Source organism: Hyla sarda, chromosome 5 (assembly GCF_029499605.1).
Source record: "Hyla sarda isolate aHylSar1 chromosome 5, aHylSar1.hap1, whole genome shotgun sequence".
In the NCBI taxonomy this organism is placed as follows: Eukaryota; Metazoa; Chordata; class Amphibia; order Anura; family Hylidae; genus Hyla; species Hyla sarda.
Genome location: NC_079193.1, coordinates 57326722 through 57344498, shown reverse-complemented (window position 1 = coordinate 57344498; position 17777 = coordinate 57326722). Strand labels below are relative to the sequence as shown.

General features: G+C 43.5%; 1 protein-coding gene across 1 annotated transcript; it reads left to right on the top strand.

Moving 5' to 3' along the window:
• The first annotated feature begins 686 nt into the window (after positions 1-686).
• On the top strand, positions 687-12936 carry LOC130273180 (cathelicidin-2-like). Its single transcript, XM_056519560.1, has 4 exons — positions 687-910; positions 10388-10489; positions 12477-12548; positions 12647-12936. Exons 1-4 carry the CDS (start codon positions 725-727, stop codon positions 12776-12778), a joined length of 492 nt encoding a protein of 163 aa, XP_056375535.1. The 5' UTR covers positions 687-724; the 3' UTR covers positions 12779-12936.
• Positions 12937-17777: the final 4841 nt, after the last annotated feature.

Genomic DNA, 17777 nt, shown 5'->3' with positions numbered 1-17777 from the left:
GGTCCGCAGGTTGAAGACCACTGTTAGAGGAAGTTGTACTCACGTGTCCCCGCCGCTCCGGACCGTCACCGCTCGTCACCGCTGCCCTGGATGTCGCCGTCCATCTCTGTCGCCGCATCCCCGAGGTGTCCCCGAAGCTCCGGCAAGGCCTCTGCTTCCCCGGCATCCTCGCTCTCCGTCGTCGCCATCACGTCGCTACGCACGCCGCTCCTATTGGATGACGGGACGGCGTGCACAGCAACGTGATGACGACGATGGAGAGTGCCAACGATGCAGGGGATCCTGAAGAGGACACGCCGGAGCCCCGAGGACAGGTAAGTGATCGTCAGCGGACCACACGGGGCACGTAAACGGCTATCCGGTGGCAGCTGAAGCAGTCTGAACTGCCGGATAGCCGTTTAGGCGATGGCCCCGACATAAAAAAGCATTGTATGTTGATGCTGCCTTCAACATGCGATGGCCTCTGAGAGGCCTCTGACATTATCGTATATCGGGGCCATCGTAGGTCGAGGGGTCACTGTATATATATATTTGCATAGGACAGGTGACTCTATGGTGAAATTTTGTAAAATCATCAGCGTTAAGTCACATGTGGGAAAATGACCAAAAAGTTACTGCAATATCCTGAGACACGAAGAATTTCACATCATCCAGGAATATGAAGAAATAGAGGCATGATAAAAGAGCTGAGCAGAGCGAGGAGCGGACATTGTCCTCAGACAAGATGCTGGGCTGGAGGCTGTCTCTGCTCCTCGCTGCGGTCACATTACATGGCTGTCTCTCTGCCGAGACTGAGGTCCAGGATGAAAAATCTACATCTTTAAGAGATATCGTCCAACTCTATAATGAGAGGGAAGAGGTCACATACTTATATAAAGCCCTGGACCAGCTCCCCACTGCTCCATTACAGGTAAGGCCATAGCATGGGCAGCTACCCAGAATGCATCTCATTTAAGGCTTGTCATTTTTAATAGATTATTGTATATGCAGCCCCATTTGCATTTAATGGGAAACAGGTGGTTCATTGTCAAACACTGTAATGTCCAGGAAAGTTGGCGCAGTCCTCACAGATTTATAGCGCGCCCCCTGTGCACAATATGGAAGGATCTATCGACATGAAGGGAGGAGACACCAGGACCCACCCAGTGACTCACGAATGATTCTCCTCCAGCTTTATAGTTATTATTCCCCGAATGTCCAGGGTTGTGCTACACAGTGCACATCCACTGATTTATTTTGTCTGTTTTTCTCAATGTGCCATGTTGTGTCTTTACTTTTTTTGCTAAGATTGTCAGGGTACAGGTTAATTATCACCTGAGCTCCCACAATGCACTGCTCTCCGGAAAGAGGAAACCAGAAGAAATGGGAACACAGCTTTGAATGTGATTGGAAAATAAGACACAATATAAATCAGGATCAGCAAAGACAAGGGTTCCCAAAATTACATGAAATAATAGAATCTATCTCATAATATATCTGTATATTACTAAGGAGGAGATAATGCATCTATATATAAGGATATAATGGACACCTAAAAAAAATAAAGGGAACACTAAGATATTACATCCTATATCTGAATAATTGAACTAATCGTATGAAATACTTTCGTCTTTACATAGTTGAATGTGGTGAAAACTAAATCACACAAAAATGATAAATGGAAATCAAATTTATCAACCCATGGAGGTCTGGATATGGAGTAACACTCAAAATCACAGTGGAAAACCACACTACAGGCTGATCCAACTTTATGTAATGTCCTTAAAACAAGTCACAATGAGGCTCAGTAGTGTGTGTGTGGCCTCCACGTTCCCGTATGACCTCCCTACAACACCTGGGCATGCTCCTGATGAGGTGTCAGATGGTCTCCTGAGGGATGTCCTCCCAGACCTGGACTAAAGCATCTGCCAACTCCTGGACAGTCTGTGGTGCAATGTGGCGTTGGTGAATGGAACGAGACATGATGTCCCAGATGTGCTCAAATCGGATTCAGGTCTGGGGAACAGACGGGCCAGTCCATAGCATCAATGCCTTCCTCTTGCAGGAACTGCTGACACACTCCAGCCACATGAGGTCTAGCATTGTCTTGCATTAGGAGGAACCCAGGGCCAACCGCACCAGCATATGGTCTCACAAGGGGTCTGAGGATCTCATCTCTGTACCTAATGGCAGTCAGGCTACCTCTGGCAACCACATGGAGGGCTGTGCAGCCCCCGAAAGAAATGCCACCCCACACCATTACTGACCCACCAACAAACCGGTCATGCTGGAGGATGTTGCAGGCAGCAGAACATTCTCCACGGCATCTCCAGACTCTGTCACGTCTGTCACATGTGCTCAGTGTGAACCTTCTTTCATCTGTGAAGAGCACAGGGCGCCAGTGGCGAATTTGCCAATCTTGGTGTTCTCTGACAAATGCTAAAAGTCCCGCACGATGTTGGGCTGTACGCACAACCCCCACCTTTGGACGTCGGGCCCTCATACCACTCTCATGGAGTCTGTTTCTGACCGTTAGAGTGGATACATGCACATTTGTGGCCTGATGGAGGTCATTTTGCAGGGCTCTGGCAGTGCTCCTCCTGCTCCTCCTTGCACAAAGGTAGAGGTAGCGGCCCTACTGCTGGGTTGTTGCCCTCCTACAACCTCCTCCACGTCTCCTCATGTACTGGCCTGTCTCCTGGTAGCGCCTCCATGCTCTGGACACAATGCTGACAGACACAGCAAACCTTCTTGCACAGCTCGCATTGATGTGCCATCCTGGATGAACTGCACTACCTGAGCCATTTGGGTGGGCTGTAGACTCTGTCTCATGCTACCACTAGAGTGAAAGCACCGCCAGCATTCAAAAGTAACCAAAAAACCAGCCAGGAAGCATAGGAACTGAGAAGTGGTCTGCGGTCACCACCTGCAGAACCACTCCTTTATTGGGGGTGTCTTGCTAATTGCCTATAATTTCCACCTGTTGTCTGTTCCATTTGCACAACAGCATGTGAAATTGATTGTCAATCAGTGTTCTTCCTGAGTGGACAGTGGGATTTCACAGAAGTGTCATTGACTTGGAGTTACATTGTGGTGTTTAAGTACTAAAAGGAGAGGTAGCTCAAACCACAAAAGTAAGTTGAAAACCTCTATTGTGCCAGATGAGTACTAATGTATAAGGTCGCGTACACTATGCGACCTGGAAAGCAAATATAGAAAAATGGGGGGGGGGGGGGGGGAGCACTTTCCTCGAATCTGGTCTTTTATATGCTCATGGATGTTTATAAATTGTATGTTCACAGTTGGGTATATGAAAATGTATATATAATGTCTATGACAACTGCCTGCAGGGCCCTTGCAGCAGTGCCAGGAGATATATGGTGGATAAAAGTTGTTAAAATACAATAAAACTTTTGTAAAACTTGTATTAAAGTCCGTATTATGCAATCTTAATTTTAGGCAGCCGTTGTGAGTGCAAATATATACACTCTATAGTCCAGTGGGTATGGTCCGTGAATTATGCAACCCGGGGGGCTCAGAAAGATTTGTCCATTTTAAACAGTCCTTGCTGGGAAAATGTACATAGATTGGTGGTTTCAGGACAGTGTAGCTCACCCGTCCTGACGTGGTCCCATGGAGCTCACCCGCCTTACCTGCTGTGGCTTCCGAACCGAACGTCTGGTCACTTCCTGGGATGGCAAGTAGTCAGCGCCGGTGAGCCAGGGGTGTGAGAGACAGTGGTGTGATGCTTCATGAACTGTGCGCACCAGGAAGGTCGGCGTGTCTAGTCTGGTTCGTGCGCTATACGCACCGAGAGGCTGTGAAGTGCTGCGGCTGACTGTAGATTGCTATATACAGTGGGTATTGTGGCTAGACGCGCTTTGAGATCAGCTGGATCTCTTTTTCTATAGCAGTGTGAAAAAGAGTGCCAGCTGATCTCGAAACGCGTCTAGCCACAATACCCACTGTATATAGCAATCTACAGTCAGCCGCAGCACTTCACAGCCTCTCGGTGCGTATAGCGCATGAACTGGACTACAAGACATGCCGACTTTCCTGGTGCGCACAGTTCATGAAGCATCACACCACTACGCCAGTAAGCAGACCTCTCTCTCCCCTGGTCCCTGGTTCACCGGCGCTGACAACTTGCCATCCCAGGAAGTGACCAGGCGTTTGGTTCAGAAGCCACAGCGCGGAAGTAGCGAGAGCTCCGTGGGACCACGTCAGGACGGGTGAGCTACACTGTCCTGCAACCACCAATCTATGTACAGTGTTGCACTGTTTAAAACCGCCAAATATTTCTGAGCCCCCCGGGTTGCATAATTCACGGACCATACCCACTGGACTATAGAGTGTATATATTTGCACTCACAAGGGCTGCCTAAAATTAGGATTGCATAATACGGACTTTGATACAAGTTATATAAGCTATCTCTACAAGTTTTACATACGTTTTATTGTATTTTAACAACTTTAACCATATATCTACTGGCATTGCTGCAAGGGCCCTGCCATAGACATTATATAAATAAATCTATCATATTTCTATATTGTATCCTACAATTTATATTTACCCAAATGTGAACATACAATTTATATACATCCATGAGCATATAAAAGTCCATATTCGAGAAAAGTGCCCCCCCCCTTTTCTATATTTGTGTTGCTTAAGTGTTCCCTTTATTTTTTTGAGCAGTGTATTTGTATATAACTGAGGATGATATAATGTACCTGTATATAAGAAGATAATGTATCTGTATATAACTAAGGAGGAGATAATGTATCTGTATATAAGGAGAAGATAATGTATCAAATATAAGGAGAAGATAATGTATCTGTATATAAGGAGGAGATAATGTATCTGTATATAAGGAGGAGATAATGTATCTGTATATAAGGAGGAGATAATGTATCTGTCTATAAGGAGGAGATAATGTATCTGTACATAAGGAGAAGATAATGTATCAAATATAAGGAGAAGATAATGTATCTGTATATAAGGAGGAGATAATGTATCTGTATATAACTAAGGATGAGATACTGTATCTGTATATAAGGTGGAGATAATGTATCTGTATATAACTAAGGATGAGATAATGTATCTGTATATAACTAAGGATGAGATAATGTATCTGTATATAAGGAGGAGATAATGTATCTGTATATAAGGAGGAGATAATGTATCTGTATATAAGGAGGAGATAATGTATCTGTATATAAGGAGGAGATAATGTATCTGTATATAACTAAGGATGAGATAATGTATCTGTATATAAGGAGGAGATAATGTATCTGTATATAAGGAGGAGATAATGTATCTGTATATAAGGAGGAGATAATGTATCTGTATATAAGGAGGAGATAATGTATCTATATATAAGGAGGAGATAATGTATGTGTATATAACTAAGGAGGAGATAATGTATCTGTATATAACTAAGGATCAGATACTGTATCTGTATATAACTAAGGAGGAGATCATGTACCTGTATATAAGGATGAGATAATGTATCTGTATATAACTAAGGATAGAATACAAGAAAGAGAACGGTGCGCACCTCGTGCAGGTAACCAAGATAACTTCGTGTGTAAATGGTTAGATAAATGGGCCAGCAGGGTGGTCCCTTACCTTACGGTGTTATGCTCAGAGCATAACACCTGCAGTCACTTAGAAATTAGAGAGGGGTCGCAGCATCCAGGTTCCTCTGGGCTCTGGGTAGCAGGGTCCAGCACATCAATAGAAAGGTGGAGCGGATGATCCGATCACAGAAAAGTGGAACATCTGAAGGAGCGCAGACCTCTCTGTGTTCCAGACATTGTCTTTCATGTACCTGTATATAACTAAGGAGGAGATAATGTACCTGTATATAAGGAGGAGATAATGTATCTGTATATAACTAAGGATGAGATAATGTATCTGTATATAAGGAGGAGATAATGTCTCTGTATATATCTATGGAGGAGATAATGTACCTGTATATAAGGAGAAGATAATGTATCAGTATATAACTAAGGATGAGATAATATATCTTTATATAAGGAGGAGATAATATACGGTATCTATCTGTATACAAGGAGAAGATAATGTATCTGTACATAAGGAGAAGATAATGTATATGTATATAAGGAGAAGATAATGTATCTGTCTATAAGGAGAAGATAATGTATATGTATATAAGGAGAAGATAATGTATATAAGGAGGAGATAATGTATCTGTACATAAGGAGAAGATAATGTATATGTATATAAGGAGAAGATAATGTATATAAGGAGGAGATAATGTATCTGTACATAAGGAGAAGATAATGTATCTGTATATAAGGAGAAGATAATGTATCTGTATATAAGGAGAAGATAATGTATCTGTATATAAGGAGAAGATAATGTATATGTATATAAGGAGAAGATAATGTATATAAGGAGGAGATAATGTATCTGTATATAAGGAGAAGATAATGTATCTGTATATAAGGAGAAGATAATGTATATGTATATAAGGAGAAGATAATGTATACAAGGAGAAGATAATGTATCTGTATCAGTGGCGTTGCGACCCGGGTGCGGGGGGTGCGGCCCGCACCGGGTGACACCAACCTAATGGGGTGACACCAAGACGCTCCGCAGCACCCACACCCCGTCCCCAGCTACACTGACACCCCCCTATGTGCCCGACCGGCCTCCCATCCGTCAGCACACCCCCCTGTGCTGTGTGTGCGGTGCGCCCGTCCGTTAGCGACCCCCCCCCCCCCTTTCAGTGCGCCCGTCTGTCATCACACCCCCCCCCTCTCACATTCACCAGTACTGTGCCCGGCCTCCGCTCCCACGTCTGCGCCGGCCTGACGTCACACCGCATGGCCGCGCAGGGAGACGTCAGTTACGTCACTCGCATTGCGCCCGGTGAGAAGGATCGCTGCGCTGGATGGGTGAGTGTGTATGTCTGTCTCTATCTATGTTTGTGTGTGTGACTCTGTGTGTGTGTGTGTGTGTGTGTGTGTGTGACTGTGTGTGTGTGTGTGTGTGTGTGTGTGTGACTGTGTGTGTGTGTGTGTGTGTGACTGTGTGTGTGTGTGTGTGTGTGTGTGTGTGTGTGTGTGTGACTGTGTGTGTGTGTGTGTGTGTGTGTGACTGTGTGTTTGTGTGACTCTCTGAGTGTGTGTGTGTGACTCTGTGTATTTGTGTGACTGTGTGTTTGTGTGACTCTGTGTGTGTGTGTGACTCTGTGTGTGTGTGACTGTGTGACTCTGTGTGTCTGTCTGTGAGTGTGTCTCTCTGACTGTGTGTGTTTGTGTGTGTGTCTCTCTGTGTTGTATGTTGTTTTTTGTGTGTGTGCATGTGTGTGTGTGTGGGGAGACTTTGACGCATTGTGGGGAACCTGCAAGGGAACCTGCGGCCTAATGTGGGGAGTCTATGCTACCTAATGTGGGGAGTCTATGCTACCTAATGTGCGGAGTCTATGCTACCTAATGTGCGGAGTATATGCTACCTAATGTGCGGAGTCTATGCTACCTAATGTGCGGAGTATATGCTACCTAATGTGGGGAGTCTATGCTACCTAATGTGCGGAGTCTATGCTACCTAATGTGCGGAGTCTATGATACCTAATGTGCGGAGTCTATGCTACCTAATGTGGGGAGTCTATGCTAGCTAATGTGGGGAATCTGTGCTACCGAATGTGGGGAAACTGCTACCTAATGTGGGGAATCTGTGCTAACTAATATGGGGAAATTGCTACCTAATGTGGGGTAACTGGTACCTACCTAATGTGGGGAAACTGGTACCAAATGTGGGGAATCTATGCTGCCTAATGTGGGGAAAAGATGCTACCTAATGTGGGGAAAAGATGCTACCTAATGTGGGGAAACTGCTACCTACCTAATGTGGGGGAACTGCTGCCTACCTTATGCGCACCCCCCCTGGCAGTAGCACCCTCATCATCCGCCAGCAACTACACCCCCCCCCCCAGCAGCACCTCCATCAGCAGATCCTGATGGTGGATGATGGCGGTGCTCCTGCCAGGAGGATGATCCTGCCGATGGATGATGGGGGTGATACTGCCAGGGGGGATGGCCAGTAGCACCCTCATCATCCTTCAGCAACACCCCCCCCCAGTAGTAGCACCCCGATCATCCACTAGCAACACCACCAATACCCCCCTCCCGTGGTAATAGCATCAGCTAACGGATGTTGAGGGGTGTAACTGCGGTTGTGGTATTATATTCAGAGGGTGCACTGTATGGCAACGTTATATTCAGAGGGCGCAGTTTGTGGTAGTATTATATTCAGAGGGCACAGTGGGTGGTAGTATTATATTCAGAGGGCGCAGTTTGTGGTAGTATTATTAGAGATGAGCGAACTTACAGTAAATTCGATTCGTCACGAACTTGTCAGCTCAGCAGTTGATGACTTATCCTGCGTAAATTAGTTCAGCCTTCAGGTGCTCCGGTGGGCTGGAAAAGGTGGATACATTCATAGGAAAGATACTCCTAGGACAATATCCACCTTTTCCAGCCCACGGGAGCACCTGAAAGCTGAACTAATTTATGCAGGAAAATTCATCAACTGCTGAGCCGAGAAGTTTGTGACGAGTTGAATTTACTGTAGTTTGCTCATCTCTAAGTATTATATTCAGAGGGCGCAGTGGGTGGTAGTAATATATTCAGAGTGTACAGTATGTGTTGGTATTATATTCAGAGTGTACAGTATGTGTTGGTATTATATTCAGGGGTACAGTATGTGTTGGTATTATATTCAGAGTGTACAGTATGTGTTGGTATTATATTCAGAGTGTACAGTATGTGTTGGTATTATATTCAGAGTGTACAGTATGTGTTGGTATTATATTCAGGGGTACAGTATGTGATAGTATTATATTCAGGGGTACAGTATGTGGCAGAGTTATATTCAGAGGGTACAGTATATGGTAGTATTATATTCAGAGGGTACAGTATGTGATAGTATTATATTCAGGGGTACAGTATGTGGCAGATTTATATTCAGAGGGTACAGTATGTGATGGTATTATATTCAGAATGTACAGTGTGTGGTAGTATTATATTCAGTGGGTATGGTGTATGGAAGGTTTATAATCAAAGAGTATAGTGTATAGTAGTATTATATTTAGAGGATACAGTGTCTGGCAGGTTTATAATAATAATTGTTTTCATATAGAGGATGAGAATGCGCTGACATAGTGAGGAGACGTCTGGGCGTCACATTCTACAGAGAGAAGTTTTAGCTGTACCATCTGAATTAGATAAGGGAAGACTATAGAGAAGACGTCACTGATATCATTGTGTATTCTCCTCTCTATGTCCTATCAGAGCTGTAGTCGCTTGTCAGTTCTACAGTTATGGTCAGTGAAACTACAACTCCCAGCATAACCTCACCACTGCATAAAGGGGTACTCTACTGGAAAAAAATTTTTTTAAATCAACTGGTGCTACAAAGTTAAACAGATTTGTAAATTACTTCTATTTAAAAATCTTAATCCTTCCAGTACTTATTAGCTGCTGTATAAGCGATTCACAGGAAGTTATTTTCTTTTTTAATTTATTTTCTGTCTGACCACAGTGCTCTGTGCTGACACCTCTGTCCATGTCAAGAACTGTCCATAGTAGGAGCAAATCCCCATAGCAAACCTATCCTGCTCTGGACAGTTCCTGACATGGACAGAGGTGTCAGCAAATAGCACTGTGGTCAGATTGGAAAGAACTACGCAACTTCCTGTGGAGCATACACCAGCTTATAAGTACTGTAAGTATTAAGATTTTAAATAGAAGTAATTTAAAAATCTGTTTAACTTTCTGGCACCAGTTGATATAAAAGTAAATGTTTTCCAGTGGAGTACCCCTTTAAGTAATTCTGGGAGCTGTATATTTAAATGGTGAAAACTTCTTTAACACTTTCCCATTCTGTGGCAACTGGTATATCTGATTATTATACTGGAATTTCTCACAATGCGCTACAACAGTGGTGTCTGTCACAACAGGCTAAAAACTTACTGGGGGGAGGGGGGAGGTATGGGGGTGACACCATTTTCTACCGCACCGGGTGACACCAACCCTAGCAACGCCACTGATCTGTATATAAGGAGAAGATAATGTATCTGTACATAAGGAGAAGATAATGTATTGGTATATAACTAAGGATGAGATCATGTATCTTTATATAAGGAGGAGATAATATACGGTATCTATCTGTATACAAGGAGAAGATTATGTATATAAGGAGGAGATAATGGGGGAGATTTATCAAAACCTGTGTAAAGGAAGAGCGGTTTAGTATCTATTAGAGAGACCTGAAAATGAAAGAAGTAATCTGATTGGTTGCTATGGGCAACTGCACCCCTCTTCCTCTACACAGGTTTTAATAAATCCCCCAATGTACCTGTCATTCTTCTTCTGACAGGAGGATGAAAACCCCAAAAGAAGAATCTGCATCATGCGGGAGACGGAGTGCCTCAAATCTGCGAATCCTGATTTATCCCAATGTGATTTCAAGCCAGACGGAGTAAGTGATAATATACTAAAGGACATGTCCACAATAACGTATTATATCCTATACTGCAGTGGTCTTCAACCTGCGGACCTCCAGATGCTGCAAAACTACAACTCCCAGTATGCCCGGACAGCCGTTGGCTGTCCGGGCATGCTGGGAGTAGTAGTTTTGCAACGTCTGGAGGTCCGCAGGTTGGAGACCACTGCCATACTGACTCCTTGCTCAGGGGGCGTTCACTCAGGGGGCGTTCACTCTGCCGTCTGTCCCCGTTTTTTTTTATCCCCGTTTTGTTTCCTTTTTTGCAGGCTGTAAACGGATTCAAAAATGTTTTTAAAAAAAATCCCATTCATGTCACTGGGATTCTTTTACAATCTGTTTGCACCCGTTTGCACCTGTCTGCACTCATTTCCATTTTTTTTTTTTCAGCAGAAAAAATGTAACAAGCAGTATTTTTTCTTTCAACCAAAAAACGGAAGAAAAAATGGATACAGTAAATTTAACATTGAAGTCTATGGAAAATGGATGAGCCTTTAATGTCATCCGTTTGCATCTGTTTTTTCAATCCGTTTTTTGTGGTCCGTTTTTACTTCTGAGCATGCTCAGAACAAAAAAAAAATTTTTTTTGGTTTATTAACTGAACAAAAACGGATCCAAAGGGATCCAAAAGGATAACATCCGTTTGCATATGTTATTGTCCGTTTAAAATTTTTACGGGAGAAGAAGAGTATGTTCACACTGAGGAATTGGGGCGGAAATCAAGCTGAAATTTTCTGCCTCAAAATATTGTTACTTTTCCACAAGAACTCACAGAGATTCCACGCGGAATTTCACGCAGAATTGGCGCCGAATTGGTGCGGAATTCCGCACGGAAATGCAGGTTTCATGCGGAGGAGGAGTATCAAGTATTTCTATTCATAAAATGTTGGGTTTTTTTTCATGCGGAAATTCCGCGCGATTTCCGTGCGAATTCCGCGTGGAAATGCTTCTGACTCAAAAAAACCCCAACATTGATCTCTATGGGAGAACGACGCTGATTCCGCCTGAAAGAAATAACATGTTCTTTCTTCAAGCCGAACAGACTTCCTCGTCAGAATTCTGCTTGAGGAAATTCCTCAGTGTGAACTGAGGGGCAGAAATTCTGTACAGGTCTATGGGGGATTTCACTGCTGAATGATTTGGAGAGGAAAAGCGAGCAGAATTACTCGTGGAAATTCCTCTCCAATTCCTCAGTGTGAACATACCCTAACGGGAAGTGTCTACACGGCCGTGTGAACGCAGCCTTAGTAATAATCTATTTATATTACTACAGTAACCCCCCAACCTACGATGGCCCCGACATATGATAAAATCGACATACGATGGCCTCTCAGAGGCCATCGCATGTCGATGTCAGCATCGACATACGATGCTTTTATATGTCGGGGCCATCGCATTAACTGCTATCCGACAGCGCAAAATGCTTAAGCTGCTGTCGAATAGCAGTTTAAGCATCCCTGGCAGGTTCGCTCACCTATTCCCGCTGCTCCGGGTCCACTTCGCGATCCTCCAGTGTCTTGCGCATCTTCTCCAGGGTCCGGGCCTTGGTTTCCGGCATCGGTATTACGTCACTACGCACGCCGCGCCGGCGCAGCAGCGTAATAACGTCACCAGAAAGCGAGGCCCAGACCCTGCAGAAGAAGCGCAAGACACCGGAGGATCGCGAAGAAGACACCAGAGCAGCGGGACAGCATCAGGAGCCCCTGGAACAGCAGCGGGAGCGGTGAGGACCTGGTGCGGATCGGCGGGGACAGGTGAGTACAGATGCCTATACTTTACATTGCACGGATCCCTCAACATACAATGGATTCGACAAACGATGGGTCATTTGGAACGAATTACCATCGTTTGTTGAGGGATCACTGTATACAGAAGGTAAAGCCCTAGACATAATAATTACAGATGTGATGACATTATTGATCAGTAATTATCAGTTCCTCATTTCGGTTTCTATGTTTTGAAGGATGTGAAGATTTGTTCTGTGGATCTGGGGGATGAAGATCCTGAGGACATTGTGTGCACCAGCCTGACCAAGGTACCATAACCATGAAGGGAGAATGCCTCTCTTTCCAGTATTATTCTTTAGGATTATCTATTTTAAATGATGGTCTCATTTTTCTTCTGTTCCTCCAGGATGTCCGGGTGAAGAGGTCCAGTCGAAAACCCTGCAGGGGGAGGAACTGCCGGCCCAGACTGTCTGGAGGTTACACACTTATCGGCCGACCCGCAAAGACCAACAATAAACCTCGGGTCATCTGGGTGTGAAGATCCCGGTCACCTGAAGTGACGGCTTCTGATGATCCTTCAGCATAGGATGTCTCTGAGATGACAGAGGTTCTGTCTGTGGAATATTGTGATTTCCTTCTGTTGAGGTCAATAGATAAAATTATATAAATAAACTGAGCAACAAATGAAGTGTTCCTATAATATCTCCTGCCTGCTAAAGAGTGAAGTTATTGGTTGGACGAGAAGTTATCTAAGGGTTAATTGTCTATACTTCTCAACTGAGAGCAGGACTGGCTATGTATCTGTCTGGAGTCCAGGGTGTTTAGCTCACAGAGCATTGTCTAGCCTGAATACAATTGTATCACTTCTCAGCTTAGAGCAGGACTAGATATGTACAATGTATCAGTCTGAATGGCAGGCTGTTTAGCTCCCTCTCTACATCCGAATTGTAGCGTGGAATTGGCGCCTGCACTCTGCTGACCACAGTGCTCTCTGCTGACACCTCTGTCCATGTCAGGAACTGTTCAGAGCAGGATAAGTTTGCTATGGGGATTTGTTCCATCTCTGGACAGTTCCTGACCAGTATCAGCGTAAGGGCGGGGCAATTCAGGCAATTGTCCAGGGCCCCCTGCGGGCTGCTATGTGGCGGATCCCAGGGGGGGGGGGGGTAGGGGTATCCACCAGATCTTCTCGGTTACCTTTCTGCGGCCCCGCAGTAACTTTAAAAACGCAGGGGCTGCCAGGAGGCAGCACATGCAGGGACATCACTGATGTCCCGTGCGCCCAAAGGAACGGAGGAGCAAAGCATCGGAGCATCGAGGAGGAGGATGCGCGCATGGTGAGTAACTTGCATATCAGCTTTGGTGCTCTGAAGTGGGGCAGTACACAGGCATAAAGCCTCCAGCCATACACTGTATATGTCTGAAAGCTGTACGTCTGTGGGGGGGGGCACTGCCTACCTTATGTGGGGGAATACTGCACCTAATGTGGGGGAACTATACTGCACCTAAAGTGAGGGAACTATACTGCACCTAATGTGGGGGAACTATACAGCACCTAATGTGGGGGAACTATACTGCCAGCCTAATGTGGGGGAACTACAACCTAATGTGGGGTAACTATACTGCACCTAATGTGGGGAGAACTATACTGCACCTAATGTGGGGGACCTATACTGTCAACCTAATGTGGGGGAACTACACTCCAACCGAATGTGGGGGAACTGTGCTGCCAATCTAATGTGGGAGAACTACAGCCTAATGTGGGGGGAACTATACTGACAACCTAATGTGGGGGAACTACCACCTAATGTGGGGGAACTATACTGCCAGCCTAATGTGGGGGAACTACAACCTAATGTGGGGGAACTACAGTCTAATGTGGGGGAACTATACTGACAACCTAATGTGGGGGAACTATACCGACAACCTAATGTGGGGGGAACTATACTGCAAACCTAATGTGGGGGGAACAATACTGCCAACCTAATGTGGGGAGAACTATGCTGACAACCTAATGTGGGAGCAACTATGCTGACAACCTAATGTGGGGGAACTATACTGACAACCTTATGTAGGGGGACCTATACTGCCAACCTAATGTGGGGGAACTACAACCTAATGTGGCGGAACTATGCTGCCAACCTAATGTGGGGGGACCTATACTATCAACCTAATGTGGGGGAACTACAGCCTAATGTGGCGGAACTATGCTGCCAACCTAATGTGGGGGACCTATACTATCAACCTAATGTGGGGGAACTACAGCCTAATGTGGGGGAACTATACTGCCAACCTAATGTGGAGGAACTATGCTGCCAACCTAATGTGGGGTAACAATACTGCCAACCTAATGTGGGGGAACTATGCTGCCAACCTAATGTGGGGGAACTATACTAAAATGTAAAATTGTACTATTCCGATCCCTATAACACTTTTATTTTTCTGTATATGGGGATGTATGAAGGCTCATTGTTTGCGCTGTGATTTGTAGTTTTTATCAGTACCATTTTTGTTTTGATGGGACTTTTCAATTGCTTTTTAGATATTATTTTTATGGTATTTGAAGTGACCAAAAATGTGCAAGCCTGGTTAGTGCACTAGTACGACTTTTGTGCCTAAAACCGGCACTGTTCTTGACACAGACAAAGGTGTCAGCAGAGAGCACTGTGGTCAGACTGGAAAGAACTACACAACTTTCTCTGGAGCAAACAGCAGCTGATAAGTACTGGAAGGATTATGATTTTTATATAGAAGTTATTTACAAATCTGTTTAACTTTCTGGCACCAGTTGATTTGAAAACATTATTTCCTCCAGAGTACCCCTTTATGAAAAAATTCCTTCTAGGATTCTATTTACAGGAGTCAGTGACCGAGCTGAGCAGATAAAGGAAACATACATCCAGCTGCCATGCAGTAAACACATTGCTTTACCCCTGTCCTCTCCCCTATATACAGTTATTATCCTTATATACAGTTATTACCCCTACATATTAATATTACCCCTATTTATAGTTATTACCACGATATACAGTTTTTTTTTCTCTTGTATCCACCTCCTCTTTTTAGTTCCTTATTACTTATAGGTGATATATTGGGGATGGAAGTTTTCTACTCAGAATCATTTCCACAGAGGAAACAGAAGTTGCATCATCGGATTCTGCAATTTCTGTAAAATGTTCTTCATCAAAATAGGACAAAAAAAAAGCGGAAGTTTTAGGACAATAATCAGCAATGACCTAAGATTAAAGGGGAGCCCTCCACTTCCTGCTAAAGAGATTAACCCCTGAATGGGGTACTCCGGTGAAAAACTTTTTTTTTTTTAAATCAATTGGTGCCAGAAAGTTAAACAGATTTGTAAATTACTTCTATTAGAAAATCTTAATCCTTCCTGTACTTATTAGCTGCTGAATACTACAGTGGAAATTATTTTCCGCTTGAAACACAGAGCTGTCTGCTGACATCATGAGCACAGTGCTCTCTGCTGACATCTCTGTCCATTATAGGAACTGCCAGAGTAAAAGGAAATCCCCATAGCAAACATATGCTGTTCTGCGCAGTTCCTAAAATGGACAGAGATGTCAGCAGAGAGCACTGTGCTCATGATGTCAGCAGACAGCTCTGTGTTTCAAAAAGAAAAGAATTTCCGCTGTAGTATTCAGCAGCTAATAAGTACAGGAAGGATTAAGATTTTTTAATAGAAGTAATTTACAAATCTGTTTAACTTTCTGGCACCAGTTGATTTAAAAAAAAAAGTTTTTCACCGGAGTACCCCTTTAAGGACACAGCCCATTATGACCTTAAAGTGTACCCGTCAGATCGAACAAAAAACTTTATTTTTTTAATACATCACTCAGTACCTAGTCCTGACCATGTACATCTAATTTTTATGTGAACTTCATTAATTTTTTTATTACAGTTATAATTTAGCTTACTAGTCTGAATTCCTCTCAAAGGGAGGGGGTGTGGCCTCACTGTGCAGGTCTCCGCCCCCTCCCTCAATATACTGTCTGCTCACATCTCCCCTAGCATTAGAAAAACTACAACTCCCAGCTTGTCCTCACTGACAGTAGTGGGACACAAGCTGACAGTGGGAGGATTTTTCCTCCAGCTCTGAGCCCTGCACTCACAGCTGTCAATCAAGGAAGTGTGTCCATGACATAGGTGATGATGCATGGACACAGCAGGACTAGTATGTGTCCAAGCAGGCGGGGGGGCAGTTGTTTGACTGGCTTTTTCAGTATGAAATACTGAAAATTTTCTAATGAAAGCAATTGCAAAACCTATTGGTTATACATGCTTTACAACATATCAAAAGTTTTTGTATCTGACAGTGCCCATTTAAGGATCAGAGCATTTTTGAACATCTGACCACTGTCACTTTAAGCATTAATAACTCTGGGATGCTTTTCCTAATCATTCTGATTCTGAGTTAGTTTTTTTTCATGACATATTCTACTTTATGTTAGTGGTAAATTTTCGTCGATACTTGCATCCTTTCTTGGTGAAAAATTCAAAAATTTCATGAAAAATGAGAACATTTTGCATTTTTCTAACTTTAAAGCTTTCTGCTAGTAAGGAAAATAGATATTCCAAATAACATTTTTATTGATTCACATATACAATATGTCTACTTTATGTTGGCATTATAAAGTTGACATGTTTTTACTTTTGGAAGATATCAGAGGGTATAGTTCAGCAGCAATTTTCAAATTTTTCACAAAATTTTCAAAATCAAAATTTTTCGGGGACCAGTTCAGTTTTGAAGTGGATTTGAAGGGCCTTCATATTAGAAATACCCCATAAATTACCCCATTATAGAAACTGCACCACTCAAAGTATTCAAAATGACATTCAGAAAGTTTGTTAACCCTTTAGGAGTTTCACAGGAATAGCAGCAAAGTGAAGGAGAAAATTCAAAAACGTCATTTTTTTTTACACTCGCATGTTCTTGTAGACCCAGTTTTTGAATTTTTAAAAGGGGTAATCGGAGAAAAAGCCCCCCAAAATTGGTAACCCAATTTCTCTCGAGTATGGAAATACCTCATATGTGAACATAAAGTGCTCTATGGAGCAGAGCAGAAGGGAAGGAGCGTCAATGGGATTTTGGAGAGCAAACTAACAGCAAAAAAAAAAAAAAAAAAAACACATGGCATACTATTTTGGAAACTACACCCCTTAAGGCACAGTGAGCCTTAAAGGGGTACTCCCGTGGAAAACTTTTTGTTTTAAATCAACTGGTGCCAGAAAGTTAAACAGATTTGTAAATCACTTCTATTAAAAAATCTTAATCCTTCCAGTACTTTTTAGGGGCTGTATACTAAAGAGAAATCCAAAAAAAGAAATGCATTTCTTTTGATGTCATGATCACAGTGCTCTCTGCTGACCTCTGCTGTCCATTTTAGGAACTGCCCAGAGCAGCATATGTTTGCTATGGGGATTTTCCAGTTCCTAAAATGGACAGCAGAGGTCAGCAGAGAGCACTGTGGTCATGACATCAGAGGAAATGCATTTCTTTTTTGGATTTCTCTTTAGTATAC

Bases quoted from the DNA above. Each gene is read 5' to 3' on its own strand.
- LOC130273180 (XM_056519560.1), top strand. From the start codon at position 725: ATGCTGGGCTGGAGGCTGTCTCTGCTCCTCGCTGCGGTCACATTACAT. The intron at 10,490-12,476 runs GTAAGTGATAAT...TATGTTTTGAAG, and splicing joins GTGATTTCAAGCCAGACGGA to GATGTGAAGATTTGTTCTGT. The intron at 12,549-12,646 runs GTACCATAACCA...CTGTTCCTCCAG, and splicing joins TGTGCACCAGCCTGACCAAG to GATGTCCGGGTGAAGAGGTC.